At 32.3% G+C, this 20683-nt stretch overlaps 2 protein-coding genes and 2 long non-coding RNA genes across 4 annotated transcripts; 1 reads left to right on the top strand and 3 right to left on the bottom strand.

Annotated features, from left to right (window-relative positions):
* Positions 1–146: 146 nt before the first annotated feature.
* Positions 147–2631, bottom strand: LOC139095079 (nose resistant to fluoxetine protein 6-like). Its single transcript, XM_070646326.1, has 8 exons — positions 2495–2631; positions 1766–2141; positions 1637–1701; positions 1151–1460; positions 796–1003; positions 578–735; positions 409–523; positions 147–182 (listed from the first exon to the last, which is right to left on the bottom strand). The coding sequence occupies exons 1-8, from the start codon at positions 2562–2564 to the stop codon at positions 147–149; spliced, it is 1338 nt and encodes a 445-aa protein (XP_070502427.1). The 5' UTR covers positions 2565–2631.
* A 1179-nt stretch (positions 2632–3810) lies between these two features.
* On the bottom strand, positions 3811–4563 carry LOC139094960 (uncharacterized). The gene is made up of 2 exons (XR_011544817.1): positions 4415–4563; positions 3811–4067 (listed from the first exon to the last, which is right to left on the bottom strand). It is a non-coding gene; the product is annotated as an uncharacterized lncRNA (long non-coding RNA).
* A 5687-nt stretch (positions 4564–10250) lies between these two features.
* On the bottom strand, positions 10251–11057 carry LOC139095123 (uncharacterized). The gene is made up of 2 exons (XR_011544830.1): positions 10587–11057; positions 10251–10515 (listed from the first exon to the last, which is right to left on the bottom strand). It is a non-coding gene; the product is annotated as an uncharacterized lncRNA (long non-coding RNA).
* A 2213-nt stretch (positions 11058–13270) lies between these two features.
* Positions 13271–20418, top strand: sad (Cytochrome P450 family protein sad). Its single transcript, XM_070646192.1, has 7 exons — positions 13271–13450; positions 17405–17611; positions 18306–18496; positions 18558–18764; positions 18835–18974; positions 19562–19993; positions 20144–20418. Exons 1-7 carry the CDS (start codon positions 13284–13286, stop codon positions 20285–20287), a joined length of 1488 nt encoding a protein of 495 aa, XP_070502293.1. The 5' UTR covers positions 13271–13283; the 3' UTR covers positions 20288–20418.
* The last annotated feature ends 265 nt before the right edge of the window (positions 20419–20683 follow it).

Here is a 20683-nt window from a genome sequence, read left to right as displayed (position 1 = left end):
ATTCATTAAAAAGCTGCTAGATTTTATATGATGACAGGCGTAAATAATCCATGCAAAGGCAGCAGACCAAATGATTCGATGTGTTGCCTCATAAAGTGCCTCAAAAAATTTAGACTTTTCATGATATCGAATGAATTCTATTAAAGTTAACGAAATAATGGAAATCGTCCATCCGAGCGGTCCTAAGTTCTGGGAAAGAGATTAGAAAATGTTTACGGGCTATCGTTAGGACTGAATTGCATAGTATCAAGCACAAATGAGAATTTTTTGCAATATCGAAGCTTTTAACGGTTTTGTAAAATTCAAAAATTGAATCGGTTTTGTAAAGTGCAAATTGAAATTTGGAAAATTCAAATTTTTAACTACCGTTATCAAGTGTAATGTCTCAAATATTTCTGATCCATTTACCTGTTCAATCCCTTTTGCACTTTGAGTATTTTCCAATACATATCCAAGCATGATTCCAATAAACCACGGCATAAATCGATAATAAGCTTCATAATAAAATTCCTCATGATTATCCCTACAAGAAGACCATTAAATCTTGAATAATTTAAAACCAGAAGCATCTCGTTACCTGAGCTTATGAACAAAAATGTTAATTTGTCCCACGACGATAATAAAAGCAATAATCTTTAAAAACTTCCTCTTAAATTTGAATAACCCATAAACAATTGCAGGAGATATGATGAAAAGTTGAAAGTCAGTTGATGTGTACCATGTATGTCTAAGACACTGAAAAGACATGAAGATAAATGCGATGATAACATAAATGTAACAAATTAAGAAACTCACAAAATTGCCATTAATATTTCCCACAAGCAGTAAACTTCTCATCCAATTCCTCCTACAGTCTTCAAGTTCATCCTTAAATTCAAATGTTTGTGGGCCGTTTGCAAGGATTTTTGGCCATGTACTCATGAAAAATGCGATGATAATGGCAAGTGCTGGTACGAATCTTAGAAAACGGGATGCACAGTGCTTGATGAATGAGAAATTGTTTCTGAAATTGGAAATAAAAATTAACGTATTTTTGAATTTTAAATATCAAAACCATACAACAGTTAGTTATATCTAAACATTTGTGAGGTTTTGGAAAATTCTAAATTTTAAAAATCCACAAATTGCACAAAATCAAACCAAAACTTACTCTTTAAACAGCCTCAAGCATTTCATAGTAACCAACATACCAGATATGAGGAAAAATATGTCCACAACAGAGGTGAACATTTCAGAAATTCTCAAAATAAATTTTTCCTCTGATGACATAAATTCTCGAATTACATTCGAATTCTCAACAATCATGTCCATACGATGACCAATTATTATCCAAATCGCTGATAAAACTTTCAGTCCATTTACGCATTCAATAGATTGTTCATTGCTGACATATTTTGAAAGGTATTTGTAATTTTGATGAGCAGAAAATGCTTTGAGGAATTTGTTGTTGAGTTTCTTTCCTGAAAAGTCTATAGTTAATGGACTATTGCATTTTAAGGTAAAAATTGGAATTGATACAAAAAAAGATGCGAAAACTACTCAAAAGAGATGTAAAAAAAATTCAAATTTTAAAAATCCGTTACAAATTTAAAAAGAAATTGTCTCCCAAAAAAGCTCAAAAACAACCAAATTTTACCTCTGTACTTCAAATCCAAGTACGTACAAATGGATGTGATTAGTACAAGAGCAATCAATATGAATCTAAAATGTAAATAAACATGAAAAAATAAAATGAAATTTCCATCATAATTCAATAACTTCTCACAGAACAAAAATGTCTAGCAGATTTATAGAGAGCATTTCCTTTGTCTGACAATACGTATTCAGTACAATAATATCTGTCTCTTTGAGATGATTTCTCAAGAAATTTTCAATTTCACTCATCGAGCATGAGGATGGTAAACAAATTCCATTTTTGAGCACAAATGTTTCTTTCTCAATAATCGAATCCATTTCGTATTCAATCGATGTATCATCAAAATTATGATATAATATAGATGAGTATGATATGAGACAATGCTGTCCATTTATATCTGTTGAATTTAAATTTCGATGAAAGTTTATGCAGTCTGTGAATGGACCGAAATTTAAGAGAGTTGAAATCAACGGTTTTGATGAGAATTTCGTCCACGAATCAAGCACTGGAAATATATTTTGGAAATAAAATCACACTTTTCACTAAGAAGTCATTCACAAATGAGGCTTTGTCACAATCTATTACGTTACGTAATTTTACGTACGTATTTTTACGTAGCACACCTCAAAAAGTTTTTTAACAATTTTAAGCTTATTAAGCTACTGATCAGACAGATTTCTTGGCAATTATTTCTTAAGCATGGCACACACTTGTGAAGCTAAAAATCTGGACCGATAAATGCTAAACAGAACGAGTATTTAAGTAATAAACATTCAAACAAACGGACAGACAGACAATACTGTTTGTATAAATTCTGTTGCACCCAAAGTGAAAGACTCTACAAATATTCATCCATACATTTCACAGCCCACTCCTCCTGATTCACATAGGATTCTCTAAAATATTCCAAATGACTTTCACACGACATTTTCAACAAAAATTTTCTTGACAAAAAAATTCAATTTATTTTACTGTAAAATTTCACATATATGCATTTTCGGATATGTCTTATAAGATAAACTAAATCAATTTACATCAACTAATTCAATTCCTCAATGAATCCTCTCTTCTCATCTCGCTCATTATTCATTATCATCAATTGTATGTGTGAGCATGAATTTATTCTCAGTAGTATATTTATTTGATAATAGAATCGTGTTTGAGTAGCACAAAATTTTGTTATTTGTTGATGATACAGCTTTGTATATAGATTTATTTATTTACGTTACTGAGTATTTCACTGGGAAATTTTTTTTTGTAAAAATATTGAATTTAATGAAATTTTTTAAGGAAGTGAACTTTGTGTAACGAGGAGATTGTGAATTAGAAAGAGCTTATTAGGCAGAATACGTCTATAGACAGAATAAAACAGGATATTTTATAAGAAATACTTGATTTTCATGATAATTTCACCATCAATATTTCTAAGCATACGACTTTAGTTTGATCATCACTGTTGTCCAAACCTCAGAATTTTGTAGAACTGTATGTCATGCCTTGTAACTATCTTAGTTGGAAAACAGGTACCTGTGACAGACAAAAACCGAACTAATTCTTGATAATATGTATGGTTTTCTTCCAAAACCTTACAAATTATCAAGAATTTGTATGGTTTTTGCCTGTCACAGGTGCCTGTTTTGCAACTCTGAAACCAAGGTGTGATATGACACAAAAAAATTTAAACAACATGGAACTACGTCATCATTCTTGGCAGATGAGACAGTTGCTGAGGTGAACAAGCTCTTCGACATCCAAGTCTCATAAACCGTTCATTTAAATAACTTGCACACATCTGTTAGTTTATAATGTTTGAAGAGAGAATAAGACATAAAGTGTATCACCAAAGATGGGTTTATTGAATCCTAATAGATATGCCTAACCTCTTTCTTTGGCTGATAGTATATGATATCCTCAACTGGAACGACAAAAACACTAAGGAATTGTTCACTTATTACACTTCAGATCAACGAACTTATGCTTAATTAGTAACAATGAAATTCTCGGAATTCTCAGACTTTCCATTTTTTAAATCAGGTTGTAACTGAGAATTCCCCAAAAAACCAAAAGTAACTCCAAAATAAACGTGTTAATTGATGAGTCATTACTACAATAACTAACAGTAACTATTTGCACAGACAATTGACCAATAGTAAACGAAGCACAAGATTTACTGTTTTTAATTAGCATTTTAAATTTTATTTCCATTAAGTTACACATTTCATGTTATTACAGCATTCTGGGTATTTCAGAGAATAATCTGGTGTTAATCTACATCCATTTTTATCAATTGCAACGCCACATGAGTAATAAGAGCTGGAATGATCAACATCACATTTGATTTCCTCACACTGATCAGTCTTTAGAGTTGTTCCGACTAGGATGAGCTTGTTGTTGATGTCACAGTACTTTTGGCAATTGTTTCCTTTGCATTCTGTAAAAAAAATTGGTTGTGGAGATGTCGTGAAGGTTAGAATGGTATCTGGGGATGTCGAGTCATGTGAAGTAATAATGATTTTATGACCGACAACTGACTAGGAATCTATAATCCACTTCCAATTGATGACGTGTGATCAATTCCCACCAGATGCCGATCCCTTGATTAGCACATTTATTAATCATTGCTTAGTGTGTCTAATGTGACAAATAAAGAGATCAGCTAATGGGATTCAAACCCAAGTTCACACATATCGGTTAGTCTATCGACTACAGAGACCTTACCTTCAATCATATAACGCCAATACCTTCAATTCTGCTCAAAAATCACATAGAATCACTTACTTGTAACAATTTTCGTATCCTTGTTAAACCAAGCTGCAGCATTTGACTCAAAGATGCACAAAGCAATCAAAAACAAATAAAAATAAACGAATTTCGTCATAGTTTAAGAGACAGTGGTTTTATTCTGCGAATGTTTGAAGGAAAACTGAAACGAATTCTGGAACTAATTTCATTTTATACTTTTTTAACACAAGGTTGTAAATATAAGAAACAGGTATTGAAGTTGGAAAAACCAAAAATACAGACACATTGCAAATTTCAAAAGTTATCTTTTATTACTGATATCTACCATTACAGATCTTATTACAACAGGCAGGATATGGTAAAGTATAGTCGTGTTCCATTTTACATTCATCCATAACTACAATATCACAAGATACACCTCGAATTGAAAAGTCAGAATAACAAGTTATCTCTTCACATTTGTTGGTACTTAACGATTCACCGGGTTCAATCAGTCTACCTCTATAAACACAATAATCCTTACAGATTCCGGATTTACAGACTGGAATAGAAATGATAAAAAAAATCATAATTATTCTAAAATTATGAGACTTTCGCCGTTTGAAACAGTTTAAGTACTTTTCAGACGGCTTTTTCCTTTAAATATGTAAATAAATTGGACATAAAGTAACTATATATAGATGTGTTCATACAGAGTACACTAGACCATACTCGACTCGAGTTTTGCATACTAATGTAAACAATAAAATTTGTAAAATATTGTAAAATTGCAATCAAAAATTTTCAAACAAATACAAAGAGATACATTATTTTTTAGATTTAGTTAGCTAGATTAGCATATAATAAAGCATTTACAAAAAGCTCTGTACTAGAAAAATTCGTCTGAAAGTAGATAATTTTGCAGATCTCATTTTTACAAATTTTAGCAATTTTCTTTCGTAGTGTTAGTGTTAACTAAAAAATTCAAATTTTTGACCGTTAAAAACTATTGAATTTTTAAATGAACACATTTATATATCATGGTTGAGGTCTTTAAATTTTAATACGGACCATAATAAATATAAAATCAGAGTTTTCACCTATCGATTTGCTACGCTAGGTTTGCATAGGCGCACTTATTTTAGGCAGTGCCTAGACAAAGTCAAAAGCTACCAAGATATAGCTAGGCATCTATTTGACAACTCTGATATAAATACAATAGTAATTATGATAAGACTTTACCTGTTTTTCTTTGATTAAGTTCGGTCCATTGAGCTACAGTGATATTAACAACAAAAATGTTGAAAATCAGGAACAAAAAAGCAATTTTTGGATTAAACATTTTTACTTGACGAAAGCTAAGTTATGACTGCTATAATGAAAATTATATCGATAATTAACGACTTTTAGGTATTAGCTCTGCTTTAAATAGAAAAGAAAATTTAAAAATAATAATAATAATAATAATTACTTAAAATAGAGAACAAAATGCTGTTGACCGTGTCCAGATTTTTAAAAAATGTGAAAATAAAATGCACAGATAATAATGAATAAAAGAACATCTTCTCAACAGATACATAATATTGAGCAAGGTCGTTCTTGACACTTGAGCTACTGCCAATGACCGATGTATCGGGATGGCTAGGTGAGGTCTTTTAAGTTCTTCACAAATTTATTATTAAAACGTATTTTAAGGACGTTGCAAATGAAGTCCTTTTGAGACAAATGAGGACCTTAACTACAGACCAGGATCCTACAAGAATCTGACCATCGAATCTGGTCCCACGGAAAGGTAACACCAACCTAGAGCCCGTCTTTTCTACGTCGTGTGCATTTCGGGTGATTATTATACCAAAATCTATGGGAAGCTATGGATAAATCGTGATTTGAACGGTCAGCGAAGTAAGTAAGCAAGTAAGTGTCTTCAGGGTGCAACTAACAATAAATCTTAGCTTCTTACTTACTTCGCTGGCTGTACAGATCAACTGTGATCTGTACTATGCAATGATATTCTATCGACAGCTTCATTCCAGGAGTTCTTCCATCTGCCACAAGCTCTATTACCATCTACAAATCTGATTTAAAGACCTTATTTAGTGGAACTTCTTCAGGTCTTTTAATAACAACTCTTTAACAGATTTAAATTAAAGATGATTAATATTGAGATTATGCTTCTATACCATTATTGGATCTTAACTATGGAACCATGACAGATTCTTTTTAAGACCTTTCTGTATCAAAAACAGCTATTAAGTATCAAAATTCTGTAAATTATTCTAATTATTTTATTCAATTTTTTCATTGCAAATTTTATAACAGCAATCAGGATATTCTAAATTATAGTCGGGATCCATTTTACATCCATCAATAACTGCAATGCCGCAAGTAACACCGCGAGCTGAGAAATCGCTATAGCAAAAGATTTCTGAACAGAATTTAGTTTTGTATGATTCACCCGGCTTAATCAATCGGCTGTCGACTTCACAAAAATCTTCGCACTTTCCATTATCATCACAGACTTAAAATTAGAATGGAATTGCAAATTAAACATTAATTAATTCTTTTTAGCTTGTTTTGAATTTTTTTAACCTGTTTTCTTCGCATTAGGATTAAACCAGACGGCTGCATTAATATTTAAAATAAAAATACTCAAAATGAGCAGCGTATAGACAATATTTGACATGTTGACTTGATGAGAACTAGTTTTAAACTGATAATCATAGCTATGGGATTACTGATAATGTATACATATTCTCATAGGTTGCACATGTAAATAGGTCAGAACTCTGAACTCATTGAGCTGTTCTGAGTGTATTAAATGAGAGTTAGAAGAACTCAAAATTAATAGATTCCTGCCAAAAAATGTAAAATTTAATAGAACTGCTTATCAATTTGCATCAGAATGGAATGTAAAGTAGGGCTGGCAAAATTGACACTGCGATCGATGATCTGTTGTACTTTCTCTCTGATGAATGCAATTAGATCATAAATATTGATGATTTACTACCCGAGCGACACAAATGAAGAGGTCTCCACCACGGAGCTCTAAAGACTCCACTAGAACTCTTTTAGTAACATCAAATGGAAGCCGCCTCCATGTCCATGACCAAATGACGTCCATATGGCTACCAAACGGAGGTGGTTTCCATATGATTTCCATATCAGTAAGAGAGGTTTAGTGAAGCCCACACAAGCTCTGTGTCGGAGCTTAATTCATTTGTGTCGCTCGAGTTTAATTAGTTTCAATTTAGCATGCATCTTGTAAAATGATAATTGGAATAATTAACAAATTAAGAAACTCACAAAATTGCCATTAATATTTCCCACAAGCAGTAAACTTCTCATCCAATTCCTCCTACAGTCTTCAAGTTAATCCTTAAATTCGAATGTTTGTGGGCCGTTTGAAAGGATTTTTGGTCATGTACTCATGAAAAATGCGATGATGATGGCAAGTGCTGGTACAAATCTTAGAAAACTAGGTGATCATTCTTGATAGATGAGACAGTTGCTGAGGTGAACAAGCTCTTCGACAACCAAGTCTCATTAACCGTTCATTTAAATATCAAATAACTTGCACACATCTGTGAGTTTATAAAGTTTGAACTCTGAATAAGACATAAGGTGTATCACCAAGAATGGGTTTATTGAATCCTAATAGATATGCGTAACCTATTTCTTTGGCTGATAGGATATGATATCCTCGATTGGGACGACAAAAACACTAAGGAATTGTTCACTTATTACGCTTCAGATCAACGAACTTAGGTTTAAATATTAACAATGGAATTCTCGGAATTCTCGGAATTTCTATAGTTTATATCATTTTATAACAGACAATTCCTCAAAAAAATCAAAAGTAACTCCAAAACAAACATGTTAATTGATGAGTCATTACTACAATAACTAACAGTAACTATTTGCACAGACAATTGAACCAAGCACATCAGTTATTGATTTTAATTAGCATTTTAAATTTTATTATTTCCTTTAAGCTAAACATTTCATTTTTTTACAGCACGCTGGGTATTTCAGAGAATAATCTGGCGTCAATCTACATCCATTTTCATCAGTTGCAACGCCACAAGATACACCTCGAATTGAAAAGTCAGAATAACAAGTTATCTCTTCACATTTGTTGGTATTTAACCATTCACCGGGTTCAATCAGTCTACCACTATAAACACAATAATCCTTACAGATTCCGGAATTACAGACTGGAATAGAAATGATAAAAAAAACTCATAATTATTCTAAAATTATGAGACTTTCGCCGTTTGAAACAGTTTAAGTACTTTTCAGACGGCTTTTTCCTTTAAACATGTAAATTAATTGGATATAAAGTAAAGATATATAGATGTGTTCAGACCATACTCGACTCGAGTTTTGCATCCTAATGTAAACAATAGAATTTGTAAAATATTGTAAAATTGCATTCAAAAATTTTCATACAAATACAAAGAGATACATTATTTTTTTAACTTTAGTTAGCTTGATTAGCATATAGTAAAACATTTACAATGCTTCTTTACTCTTAAAATTCGTCTGAAAGTAGATAATTTTGCAAATCTAATTTTTACAAATTTTAGGAATTTTCTTTCGTAGTGTTAGTGTTAACTAAAAAATTCAAATTTTTGACCGTTAAAAACTATCGAATTTTATATACACATTTATATATCTTGGTTGAGGTCTTTAAATTTTAATACGGACCATAATAAATATAAAATCAGAGTCGTCACCTATCGATTTGCTACGCTAGGTTTGCATAGGCGCACTTATTTTAGGCAGTGCCTAGACAAAGTCAAAAGCTACCAAGATATAGCTAGGCATCTATTTGACAACTCTGATATAAATACAATAGTAATTATGATAAGACTTTACCTGTTTTTCTTTTATTAAGTCCGGTCCATTCAGCTCCATTGATATTAACAACAAAAATGTTGAAAATCAGGAACAAAAAAGCAATTTTTGGAATAAACATTTTTACTTGACGGAAGCTAAGTTATGACTGCTATAATGAAAATTATTTCGATAATTAACGACTTTTATGTATTAGCTCTGCTTTAAATAGAAAAGAAAATTTAAAAATAATAATAATAATAATTACTTAAAATAGAGAACAAAATGCTGTTGACCGTGTCCAGATTTTTAAAAAATGTGAAAATAAAATGCACAGATAATAATGAATTAAAGAACATCTTCTCAACAGATACATAATATTGAGCAAGGTCGTTCTTGACACTTGAGTGTATCGAGATCGCTAGGTATCTTTTAAGTTCTTCACAAATTTATTATTAAAACGTATTTGAAAGACGTTGCAAATGAAGTGACAAATGAGGACCTTAACCAAAGACCAGGATCCTACAAGAATATTTTTGCTGAGAATCTGGTCCTAGGATAAGGTATCGGAGCCGTGTGCACAGTATTCATTGGGTGAAATTGGCAAGCGATCGGGCCAGTTTCAGGTGAAATCTGAGGTTTCTCAGCGAAGTAAGTAAGCAAGTAAGTGTCTTCCGGGTGCAACTAACAACAACTCTTTACTTATTACTTTTTTCGCTGGATGTACAGATCAACTGTGATCTATGGCCTTCCTCAGGTGTCGCCTAAAGCTGGTTCTTTCGCCGGCTTCTGCCTGCCAATTGCCAATACCAAATACAATGCTGTCTCTTTCGACAGCTTCCTTCCAGGAGTTCTTCGGTTTGCCACATGCTCTCTTACCATCTATAAATCTGATTTAAAGACCTTATTTAGTGGAGCTTCTACAGGTCTTTTAACAACAACTCTTTAACAGATTTAAATTAAAGAATTCTATACCATTATTGGATCTTAACTATGGAACCATAACAGATTCTTTTTAAGGCCTTTCTGTATCAAAAACAGCTATTAAGTACCAAAATTCTAAAAGTTATTCTTATTATTTTCATTATTTTATTCAATTTTTTCATTGCAAATTTTATAACAACAATCAGGATATTCTAAATTATAGTCGGGATCCATTTTACATCCATCAATAACTGCAATGCCGCAAGTAACACCGCGAGCTGAGAAATCATTATAACAAAAGATTTCCGAACAAAATTTAGTTTTGTATGATTCACCCGGCTTAATCAATCGGCTGTCGACTTCACAAAAATCTTCGCACTTTCCATTATCATCACAGACTTAAAATTAGAATGGAATTGCAAATTAAACATTAATTAATTCTTTTTAGCTTGTTTTGAATTTTTTTAACCTGTTTTCTTCGCATTAGGATTAAACCAGACGGCTGCATTAATATTTAAAATAAAAATACTCAAAATGAGCAGCGTATAGACAATATTTGACATGTTGACTTGATGAGAGCTAGTTTTAAACTGATAATCATAGCTATGGGATTGTTGATAATGTACACAGATACTTATAGGTTGCACATGTAAATAGGTCAGAACTCTGAACTCATTGAGCTGTTCTGAGTGTATTAAATGAGAGTTAGAAGAACTCAAAATTAATAGATTCCTGCCAAAAAATGTAAAATTAAATAGAACTGCTGATCAATTTGCATCAGAATGGATTGTAAAGTAGGGCTTTGCTTATGGCAAAATTGACACTGCGATCGATGATCTGTTGTACTTTCTCTCTGATGAATCCAAATAGATCATAAATATTGATGATTTACTACCCGAGCGACACAAATGAAGAGGTCTCCACCACGGAGCTCTAAAGACTCCACTAGAACTCTTTTAGTAACATCAAATGGAAGCCGCCTCCATGTCCATGACCCATTGACGTCCATATGGCTACCAAACAAAGGCGGTTTCCATATGATTTCCAAATCAGTAAGAGAGGTTTAGCGAAGCCCACACAAGCTCTGTGTCGGAGCTTAATTCATTTGTGTCGCTCGAGTTTAATTAGTTTCAATTTAGCATGCATCTTGTAAAACGATAATTGGAATAATGATCGATAATTGGAAGGGTTGATAAGTTCTGTTGTTATCAGAGGTCTACGTGCTGAATGTTATTTCATTCAATTCAGTCTGATTAAGTTAGACTTGTTGACTGGGAGGAGTTTGTAGAGGAGTAATGATCAATATCTTGTAAAGCTCAAAAATGCCATTTACTTTTGAATATTTTTTTACATTTTAATCAAAATTGTAATCAGTAAGCACATATATTAATTAAATGTGCTTCAAAATCATTCCTGCAATAAATTCTCTTGCATCCAAGATCAATGTAGTCTCCTGGCTTAACTAGTTCTCCATTCATATTGCAATAGTCTGTGCAGCCACTTCCATCACATACTGCAAAATATTACAATAAATTTGGGGATTGTCTTAAAACTAAGAAAGCAGTTCTTACCGGATTGCTTTTCACCAAAAGCTGATGAAATGATGGTGAAAATGCAAAGTGTAAGGAATAAAATTTTCATTGTTACTGGATTGATTGTCTATTAAAATCTGACGTTCTAACTCAACGATTGTCTTTTTAAATAGAACTTATGCAGATCGAGAACATTTTAATTGTATATTTATTGTTGACAATTGACTTAGATCAGTTTCCATTCAACTATTATCAATTACGCATATTTATTGCCTTTTTCAACATTTTGTGGAGCAAGGACAGTGATTGATATGATCTCCTGAGCGTCATAAATGAAGAAGTCTTCACTACGGAGCTTTTAAGGCTCTACTAACCCATTTGGTATTAATAAAAGAGATTTAGCGGAGCCGGGATTGATCTCTTACGCGAAAATCAATGTATTACCTTAGCAGTGTTCACTAGGACACCATTACGTCGTCGTATTAACTGTAAGACGCGAAGTTGCTCTGACTGCACCATGATTGCTAGTTCCGACCCATTTTGTATGCCTTAAAATGACAACATCTTCATTCAAAAATATAAATAATTGCACAAAATTAGACGAAATTTATTAAGATTAATAAGCGCTAATACATAATGTCCATAAATTCAATTAAAGCATCATCATCTGGCATTAAAAAATTCATTCACTAATTCACAAATATAATTATCGCACGATTTATCAAAATAAAATTCTGACAATTTCCAAAAACACCACAAAAAATAACAATATTGTCATTAAACTTCAAAAACTCTCGATTGTGTCTCAAAATCATCATGAATGTAAATAAAAACAGTGTATATGAGACTTTATTTGAAAACAAAAACAGAAGATTGAAATTACATAAGACCCGGCTGGTTATTATAGTATTGTTAAACTTTTACAATAACATTTTCACATATGTGTGTTTGTTGTGGCTTATCATACATACTGTATAATATGCTACGAGCTATACAGATCGGTTTACATTCAGAACTTCTCGACTTTAAAACCACAAGTCTCAAAATTTGTTGACATTTTCAATATTATTTTGTATTAAAATTTAGAAAATATTTAACTCAACAGCCTTTATGTCACATACACGACGAGATTAAAACTTTAAAGTATGCAATTGTGTGGATTTTAATATTATTTACGCATTTTGAGTGCTGGATGCTCAATACAACGATAAAAAGAATCGGACAATGAAGAAGCAATAAAATACAGAAGAGAGAATGTTCTGTGGCTCTCGCGTGGCTTCTTTAATGTTTTCTTGACTTATTTTGGAACTTTAAAGTCAGAATATAAGAAGTATTTTTTGTTTCTGTGAGAGAATTGAATAACCTTGTCGTACATTCAAGACATTCAAATTAAATTCAACATTCTCAGTTGCTTCCTCGACTGAGACGATTGTGTTGTCTAATTTCGGTTCCTTTGACATTCCAAAAGATTCTTGTTTTGGACCTAAACAAGTAGCAAAAGATAGTAACAGTTTAGAGAAAATAATTAGTGATAACGAAAGTGCTTACGTGAAGTTAAAGTCGCATAAAAATCAATAATCAAGTTCAAAAATTCCTTATCAAAATTGTTTTGAATTATTTGTTAAATCAACAACATGAGTTGGAGGATTTTGAATCAAATTTCAAGATTTGCAAGTACAGCAACGCAAAATGTGACAAAAAGTGCTCCAAAAGCTATGGATTTTAATCAAATTCCCGGTCCTAAATATTACCCAATTCTTGGATCATTGAATGATCTTATTACTTTGGGTAAGAATGAACGGTAAGTTCCAATAATGAATTATTCAAGATTCTTTTAACAATATTTTTTTGTAGTTTTTATCAAAAAAAAATTATAAATCATTCATAGAGTCATTTGAGTTACATTTATTCATTGATATATTTCAATAGCTGCTCTGGAACTAACGAAAATAAAGAAGAATTTAAAAAAGAAGAGAGAATGTTTGTCATGCATTGGTCATTTGTACAAAGTTTATACTCTAGTATTTTGTGTTAGAATGTTGATTCTCCGAGCGACACAAATGAAGAATTCTAATCCATGGACCTTTAAAGGCTAATTTGAATCTCTTTCATTAATACCAAATGGAACAGCTCATTTTTGGAAGCCATTTGAACGCCAAACGGAGGCGGCTTAACAAAAGAGGTTTTGCGGAGCCTTCTACATTTGTGTCGCTCGGGTTTGAATATTATTCCGCAAATTTAATGGATTTATAGTGTCTAAGCAGATGGGAATTGAGCAAAAAGACGAATGTGTCAGTGCAAGAGTAAGGGCTCTGTGGTCGAGGGGTTAGACCGCAAGTATGTATCACTCTTTTGTTGAGTACAAAGACTCGATTCCTAATTTAAACACATCATCTTATGCGCTTCATAAATAGAAAATTGCAGCATTTTCTTAAAAAGTTTCAAAATATTGTCAGTAACTCTTCTCAAATGACCAAGACATGATGAAAAAATATGCAAAACTGTGTCTGCTTTACATGATCTCATATTGAATAATAGAAAAGCTTATTTCCTTTGTACTTTCATGATAATACCAAGTGTTCAATATCGAGATTTAATTCTCTCTCCTTTTTTCCATTTATCGACTTGACAAAATTTTCTCAACAGATTCTCGACTTTTTTTAAAGTTCAAGTATTTTCTTACATTTATGCATGATGAGATAAATTTCAATTTCAATGAATTTTCTGTTGAGAAGATTGTGAATAATTTGTGTGAACTAAGGAAAGTGTGATGTAACATACAGCTGATAATTCTGTTTATGCTCAAGTGCTAAGATGAAAGACAATCTCATGAATTTTAAAGAGATTCAAATTAGTTGACAAACTTTATTTGCTGAAAATTGAGAGATTTGATTAAAAAAATCTTCAAAAGTTTTTGATGATCAAAAGCTGACTAAATACACAAAAAGCTTCAATTTACCGATCTGATACCGTGTCGAATTCCTTCTGGCAAACATCCCTTTATGCAATCATATCCATAAAAAAGTTCTATGCCATATCAACAATCACATTGCTTACTGTCCAAAAAAGCTTCTCATTTTACACAATTTTTTCATCCATAACATTCAAAATCTGTAATGAAAATTCAATTTAATTCCTTTCCGATTGTGTAAACATTTAGTCATCAACAATATTCAATTACATTTCATCAACATCATCATCATCAAGCATCATAGTCATGTCTCATTCGGAATAATAAAAACTAAGAGAAAAGTAATCATTTCAGTGGAAAATCGATTTTGCAATTAATTAATGTGAATTTGCCAGTGGCTTGTAGCTATTTGAGTCGTTTTTCTGAATTGTGCACTGTCTCAATGTCTCTGTATGTTTGTAAGTAAGGGTTCGCGATGCTGAGATTATGACTTTTCGGTCTCGGTATCGAGATTTGTGTCTCGAAAGCATACGGCGTAAAATGATCGTTACAGGGTAACTTAAATCTGACTTGAGACCGCATTTCATCGGATCTGCTCTATGGCCAGAGTCATGCTGGTGTGGGGTCGGATTTTTGGCCATTACTCCGCGATGTACCTCGAAATTCCCTATAGTTTCAGTTTTCAGTCTCGATCTTGAGAATTTTTCGAAACTGAGACTGAAGAAAACTCCATATTACCAAGTGACTAATCTTCGGGTAATTGCGGTAAATAGTGGACTTTCGGTTTTATAACCAAATCAATTACTAGTGACTTAGTATGTGGCATATTAAGCTTTCCTAAATGAGATTTTGTCTTCACTCATACAAGACATATTCAGCCGAAGTCCAGTTGACTCCTCCAATGGCTACATCATAGTTGAATGACCCGCTAGCGCAGGACGAGCATGAAAATATTTCAAGTTCATTGTAAATATTTAACGATACAAAACATAAAAACTGCAGTGTTTGCACTTTCGTCTCTTTCACTTTTTATTTTATTTCCCCAACGATGATTCAAGATTCCTGCAAACAGTAGAACGCTGAGAACACTCAGGGATGAAAAAAAATTAACATAAATTCTATCATGATGTAGCAATTTCTTCTATATTGAATTGATTTTATACAAAATTTCCATCCAAGTCAGCATAAATAAAATTTTGCAGGCATAAAAATTCAATTTTGTTGCTTAATAAAATTTCTTTCCTTTTGTAAATGTTGATTTTTTGTGGTCAGCGTAATTTGATGAATGAATTCGCTGTGCTTGTTTGAGAATTTATTAATTTGTTGCTGATCGAAGGAAATAATTTGCGTAAAATTTTGATAAATTTCAATTCAAGTGATTTGTTTCGGATTTCGTGAACTGACACGTGCTTGTTATATCAAAAAAAATTTGTTATCTCGGTGTTATTTGAGACGGAAGGTAAACAAGCGATAGATTGTGATTATTTTTGTAAAATTTGAGGCTTTTTACAGCTAATTTTGAATATTTAGTGGATTGATTTGGTTAAAAATTTACCAAATTTTATCCCAATTTTTAATATTCAAATTAATGGTTACTGCTGAACTTCAGGCATAACTCACTCTAGTTAATGAGAATATTGTTGCGATTAGTCGCTCATATGTTTAGCTATAATTGAGCTTTAAGCATGAAAATTTAGTAACTTGCCATGAAATGACAAGTTTGAAACCAGAAATACGGTTGACCAATCACAGCAAGTTAAGCTCGAGATTAATTGCACTATGTATTGATTGAGGACTTGACTTTTGGTAAGAATCAGGCCGATTTTATCAAAGAGATTTTATTACAGATTTTCAGACTGTTATCTTGTCTCTAACTTGATCAAAATGCTATTCGAGCTTATTCTTGCTTTACCAGCTTCTTACACATGCTTCTTTATCTGCTCCGTCAACACAGCATTTTAAACGTTGCCAGAATTGCATAAGTCAGTTAATCGATAAAAATTATTTTTTCTCAAAATCTAGCACCAGACCGGCGTAGTTCTGACATTTTAACCAAGCTCGTTACCAAGTCAGAGCTAAATTATCCTGGATCCGGATAATTTACCGATTAATTGGTTTGTGCTATTCGAGCTTATTATAAAACTCCATATCGATCCATTCATAATCGATCACATAGCTCAACAAGCATAACCAAACATTAGCATTCACTTCTGTGATATAAAATTATCAATCACTTAAAAAATGAGGTCGATTTAAGACAGAAATAAAATTTTTGCAGCATTTTAATCTATCAGAAAATGTTAAATAAACATATGTAATACCTCATAAAATATCATTAGGCGATTTTAAAATAATTTTTTAATGAAAATGTTGCAAAAAATAGATATTTTTCAATTTATTAAATCAACAATTTGCTGTGATATATTCATTTGCGGTCACTTTTTTCTGCTCAATTTTGCTACTCTTTTCATCCCCTCTCATCTGTACATATTCCTGCAAAAATGATGGATGATAATGTATGCACATGTTTAATATTTATCATCATCACCATCATTCCATTTTTTTTATGGTGAATAAAATTGAATTCTATGCAATTTATTACAATAAAAGTTCTCCCACATGAAACTATCATCGTCATCATCATTACTGCGGCATAAAAAAAATGCAAATTTAGATTGATGAATAACAGAATGGCGTTGGAGGCAATGAAAGAAAAAGAATTCATCAGGATAAAATATAAAAAAAAAAGTTTTCGCGCATTATCATGCAATTGACAGTCATTCAAAATGATTGATGCATTTTTATTCAACATCTCTCTCTCTTTTTACTTGTTTCATTTCACAGATTGCACCTGACGGTAGATGAGATGCATAAAAAATATGGAAATATATTTCGTATTAGGATTGAGTCGATTGATGCTGTCTTTCTCAGTTCGGCTGATTATATACGATCAATATTTGCGTACGAGGGAAAATATCCGAAACATCCTATTCCACCGGCATGGCTTTACTTTAATCAAAAATTTAATATTCAACGTGGATTGATATTCATGTGAGTTGGGTTTATTTTGTAGATTTTGACTGTAAAATTGAATGAAATGATTGGGGGATTTTTGGAAATGTTGTGGACTAGATCTTTGGAATTTTAGACACCCGAGTGGACAGATTGACAGAATGTCTAGTAACTAATGACATACTTTACGGAATATTCCGTAGAAAATAACATAAGTCGACCTTGAGTCGAGCTATTCATTAGACAAAATGTCAAGTGGTCTACTCGGCATAATTTAACAGAGTAAGTAGCCTAACCCAAGATTCAATATACCTTCTAGATCAAGAATATGTCCTCAGTTCTAAGTATTTAGTCATTCATTCTGTGAATAATTCAAGAACAGGTTAGCTTCTCCGTCTCGTTGTTAATTCAATGTCAAATCCGACTTTACACCTACCCCATGTCCATTCCAAGAATATGAGATTCGAACAAGCATTTTTCTAATTTTATGCTTCCGTTCCTAATGCCAACCTAACATGGGTTGTCAGCTATATTGACACAACATCAATCAAAACTATTTTTACACTTAAAGCTTTCAATTCATCATAATCTTTGGTCTACCCCATACCCTCAATTCATCAATACTCAGCGTCAATCCAATGACAATTATATCAGTCATTATCGACAGTATTTTACCGACAATTTACCCCACCAAAATCCAACAATTAAACCTCATTTATTTACATATTCACAGGAATGATGAAGAATGGCTACAACATCGTCAAATCATGAATAATTTTCTCTTAAAGGACATGTCATGGACGGAGAAGTTGGTTGAAATGACATGCGATAACTTCATAAGCAAACTAAAGCGTATTCTCGATTCAGAGGATGCAACAGTTGTTGAGAATTTAGAAGATGAACTTTATCTATGGTCAATCTATTGTATGTAAATTAATTAAAATTCCCAAATGACACGATAAATATGACAATATTTCCAATATAGCAATTTTAAATCTCATGTTGGGTTCATCGACATCCGAGCAGAGTGACAGAGAATTTGATGCAACGGTATGGGAATTTGTGACAATTGTTAAACAAATATTTGATACGAGCTCAAAACTCATGTCCATACCGCCACGTTTTGCCGACAAAATTCACATGAAAGTTTACAAAGATTTTGAGAATGCTGCACAAAAGTCCATTTCAATGTGTAACGTGACTCGATTCGTTTCCATTTTTCTGGTTTTTATTTAACATAGAAAAAAAACTTTTCATTTTAGCACGACGCTTAATATCAATTTTAAGTAATGATATGCAAAGCTCTGAGAATGGTTTGCTACAGAAAATGAGATCACAGCATTTGTCGGAGGATATGATAGTGAGGATATTTAGTGACTTGATAATTGCAGCTGGAGACACTGTAAGTACAGTAAATTTAATTCTCTTCTATTTTTTTTTTGTTCTCATTATCTTCATGAGTGCCTTTTAAGTTTTAATGATGTTTTATTGTATTTTGGAATTTACGATTTCAGTGCTTAAATAGAAGTCATTGTCATTTTTTTTACATTGTGGAATTTTTGATTCCATTCAGTTGCTTAATGAGGAATTTCGAGAATTTTTTTGGACTTTATTGTTTGTGAAGCTGGATGGAAAATTGTTATTGTAATGAAATTTAAGTTATTTTAGAGAATTTTTTCGGAAATGAGACAATAGGTCAGTAACAGTGTGCAGTCGGTTTGAACTTAAACATTCTGAGTCTGAGCTTTGACTGAGTTAGTGCCCAATTGTACTAAATTTGTCTAGGACGAGACTTCGTAGAATTCTTTTTGAGTCTCGGACTGAAAAATTCATCGAAATTGAGACTTTGGACTCGCTGCTGGCCTTTAGTCCTCATATTCTTAAAAATCCCAATCATCCAGTTCATAGTCATCCAAAAAAGTCCTTTGAAAGCTCCAAAAACAAACTTTCTTATCAAAGTCACCTATTTTCCATCTATTCTAATTCAAGACGGTCACCACACTCCAATGGATATTCCATTCAATCGCCAAAGATACTCAATATCAAGATAAGCTAAGAAAATCAATAACAAATGAACCAGGAAATTTAGAGGTGCCCCTCGTTCGTGCAACATTAAGAGAATCTCTTCGTTTATATCCCGTCGCACCATTTGTCGGAAGATTTATTGATGATGATGCTACAATTGGCGGATATGGAATACCAAAAGGAGTTCTTGCACTCGCATCACTTTATACATCCGGTCGTGATCCTGTGAACTTTACCGATTCCCACAAGTTCATACCGGACAGATGGCTACGAAATGGAGATCAGGGCGAACATAAAGTATTTAAATCGCATGCAACCTTACCGTTTGCTATGGGTAGTCGGTCGTGTGTTGGAAAGAAGATTGCTTCTTATCAAATTCATTGCTTAATAACCAAGGTAACCTCTCATCATTTATGTATGCTGAATATATAGGGTCGAGATTTTTTGTTTTTCGGAGGGGGGTTAAATGGATGAAACTTTTGCCTTTACCTCTTGCCACACTTGAAATTTAATACATTTTTTTGTTTTTACGTTTATTGCTTTCAGATCTTGAAGGAATTTACATTAGAGTCAAGAAATAAGGAGGATGTTAATTTCAAATTAAAACTTATAGGGGTTCCAGACAAGAAAATTTTGATTGCTTTCCGTACGACAATGCCTTACACTATAGACGTCAACGTTAACCCATAAAACCGGATGGATGGAGATGGAGGCCATAAAAATGAATGCATAAAAAAAAATTTTTTTTGCTCTCCTTTATGGATGAAAAAAAATTTAATTAAGTTTAAAATGTAATCTTTTGACTTTTTTTTTTACTTTCTCGTTTACCTTAATCTCGATAAATTGTTGAGCATCTTTTGCTTAAGGATCAGTTAATTCATAGATTATTTCAATTTATTTCGCATTTATTTTATGTGACCTTTTAAGGCTTTTGGTCAAATTTTAGTACAATCATTTTCGGGTGATAAAATATGCTTAAAGAATTAAGAATCTAAGCCTCGATTGAAATTATAAAGCCATTTGGACAAAGCTGATTTTGGAAGGTGGATTGTTTGCATTTATTTACTTTTTTACTTGATTTACCTT

The sequence above is a fragment of the Chironomus tepperi genome, unplaced genomic scaffold (genome assembly GCF_022539635.2).
Source record: "Chironomus tepperi strain 1889 unplaced genomic scaffold, CSIRO-AGI_Ctep_v1 contig_359, whole genome shotgun sequence".
NCBI classification, from domain to species: domain Eukaryota; kingdom Metazoa; phylum Arthropoda; class Insecta; order Diptera; family Chironomidae; genus Chironomus; species Chironomus tepperi.
This window is presented reverse-complemented; position numbering and strand designations above follow the sequence as displayed.

What these genes read in the sequence shown, in the direction of transcription:
- LOC139095079 (XM_070646326.1), bottom strand. Translation starts at nt 2,564, where the DNA reads ATGTCGTGTGAAAGTCATTTGGAATATTTTAGAGAATCCTATGTGAAT. An exon ending in CTGCTAGACATTTTTGTTCT is followed by an intron (nt 1,702 to 1,765) that starts GTGAGAAGTTAT and finishes TTTACATTTTAG; the next exon opens with ATTCATATTGATTGCTCTTG. An exon ending in GAAATATTAATGGCAATTTT is followed by an intron (nt 736 to 795) that starts GTGAGTTTCTTA and finishes ATGTCTTTTCAG; the next exon opens with TGTCTTAGACATACATGGTA.
- sad (XM_070646192.1), top strand. Translation starts at nt 13,284, where the DNA reads ATGAGTTGGAGGATTTTGAATCAAATTTCAAGATTTGCAAGTACAGCA. An exon ending in ACTTTGGGTAAGAATGAACG is followed by an intron (nt 13,451 to 17,404) that starts GTAAGTTCCAAT and finishes TTCATTTCACAG; the next exon opens with ATTGCACCTGACGGTAGATG. An exon ending in TAATTGCAGCTGGAGACACT is followed by an intron (nt 18,975 to 19,561) that starts GTAAGTACAGTA and finishes TTCTAATTCAAG; the next exon opens with ACGGTCACCACACTCCAATG.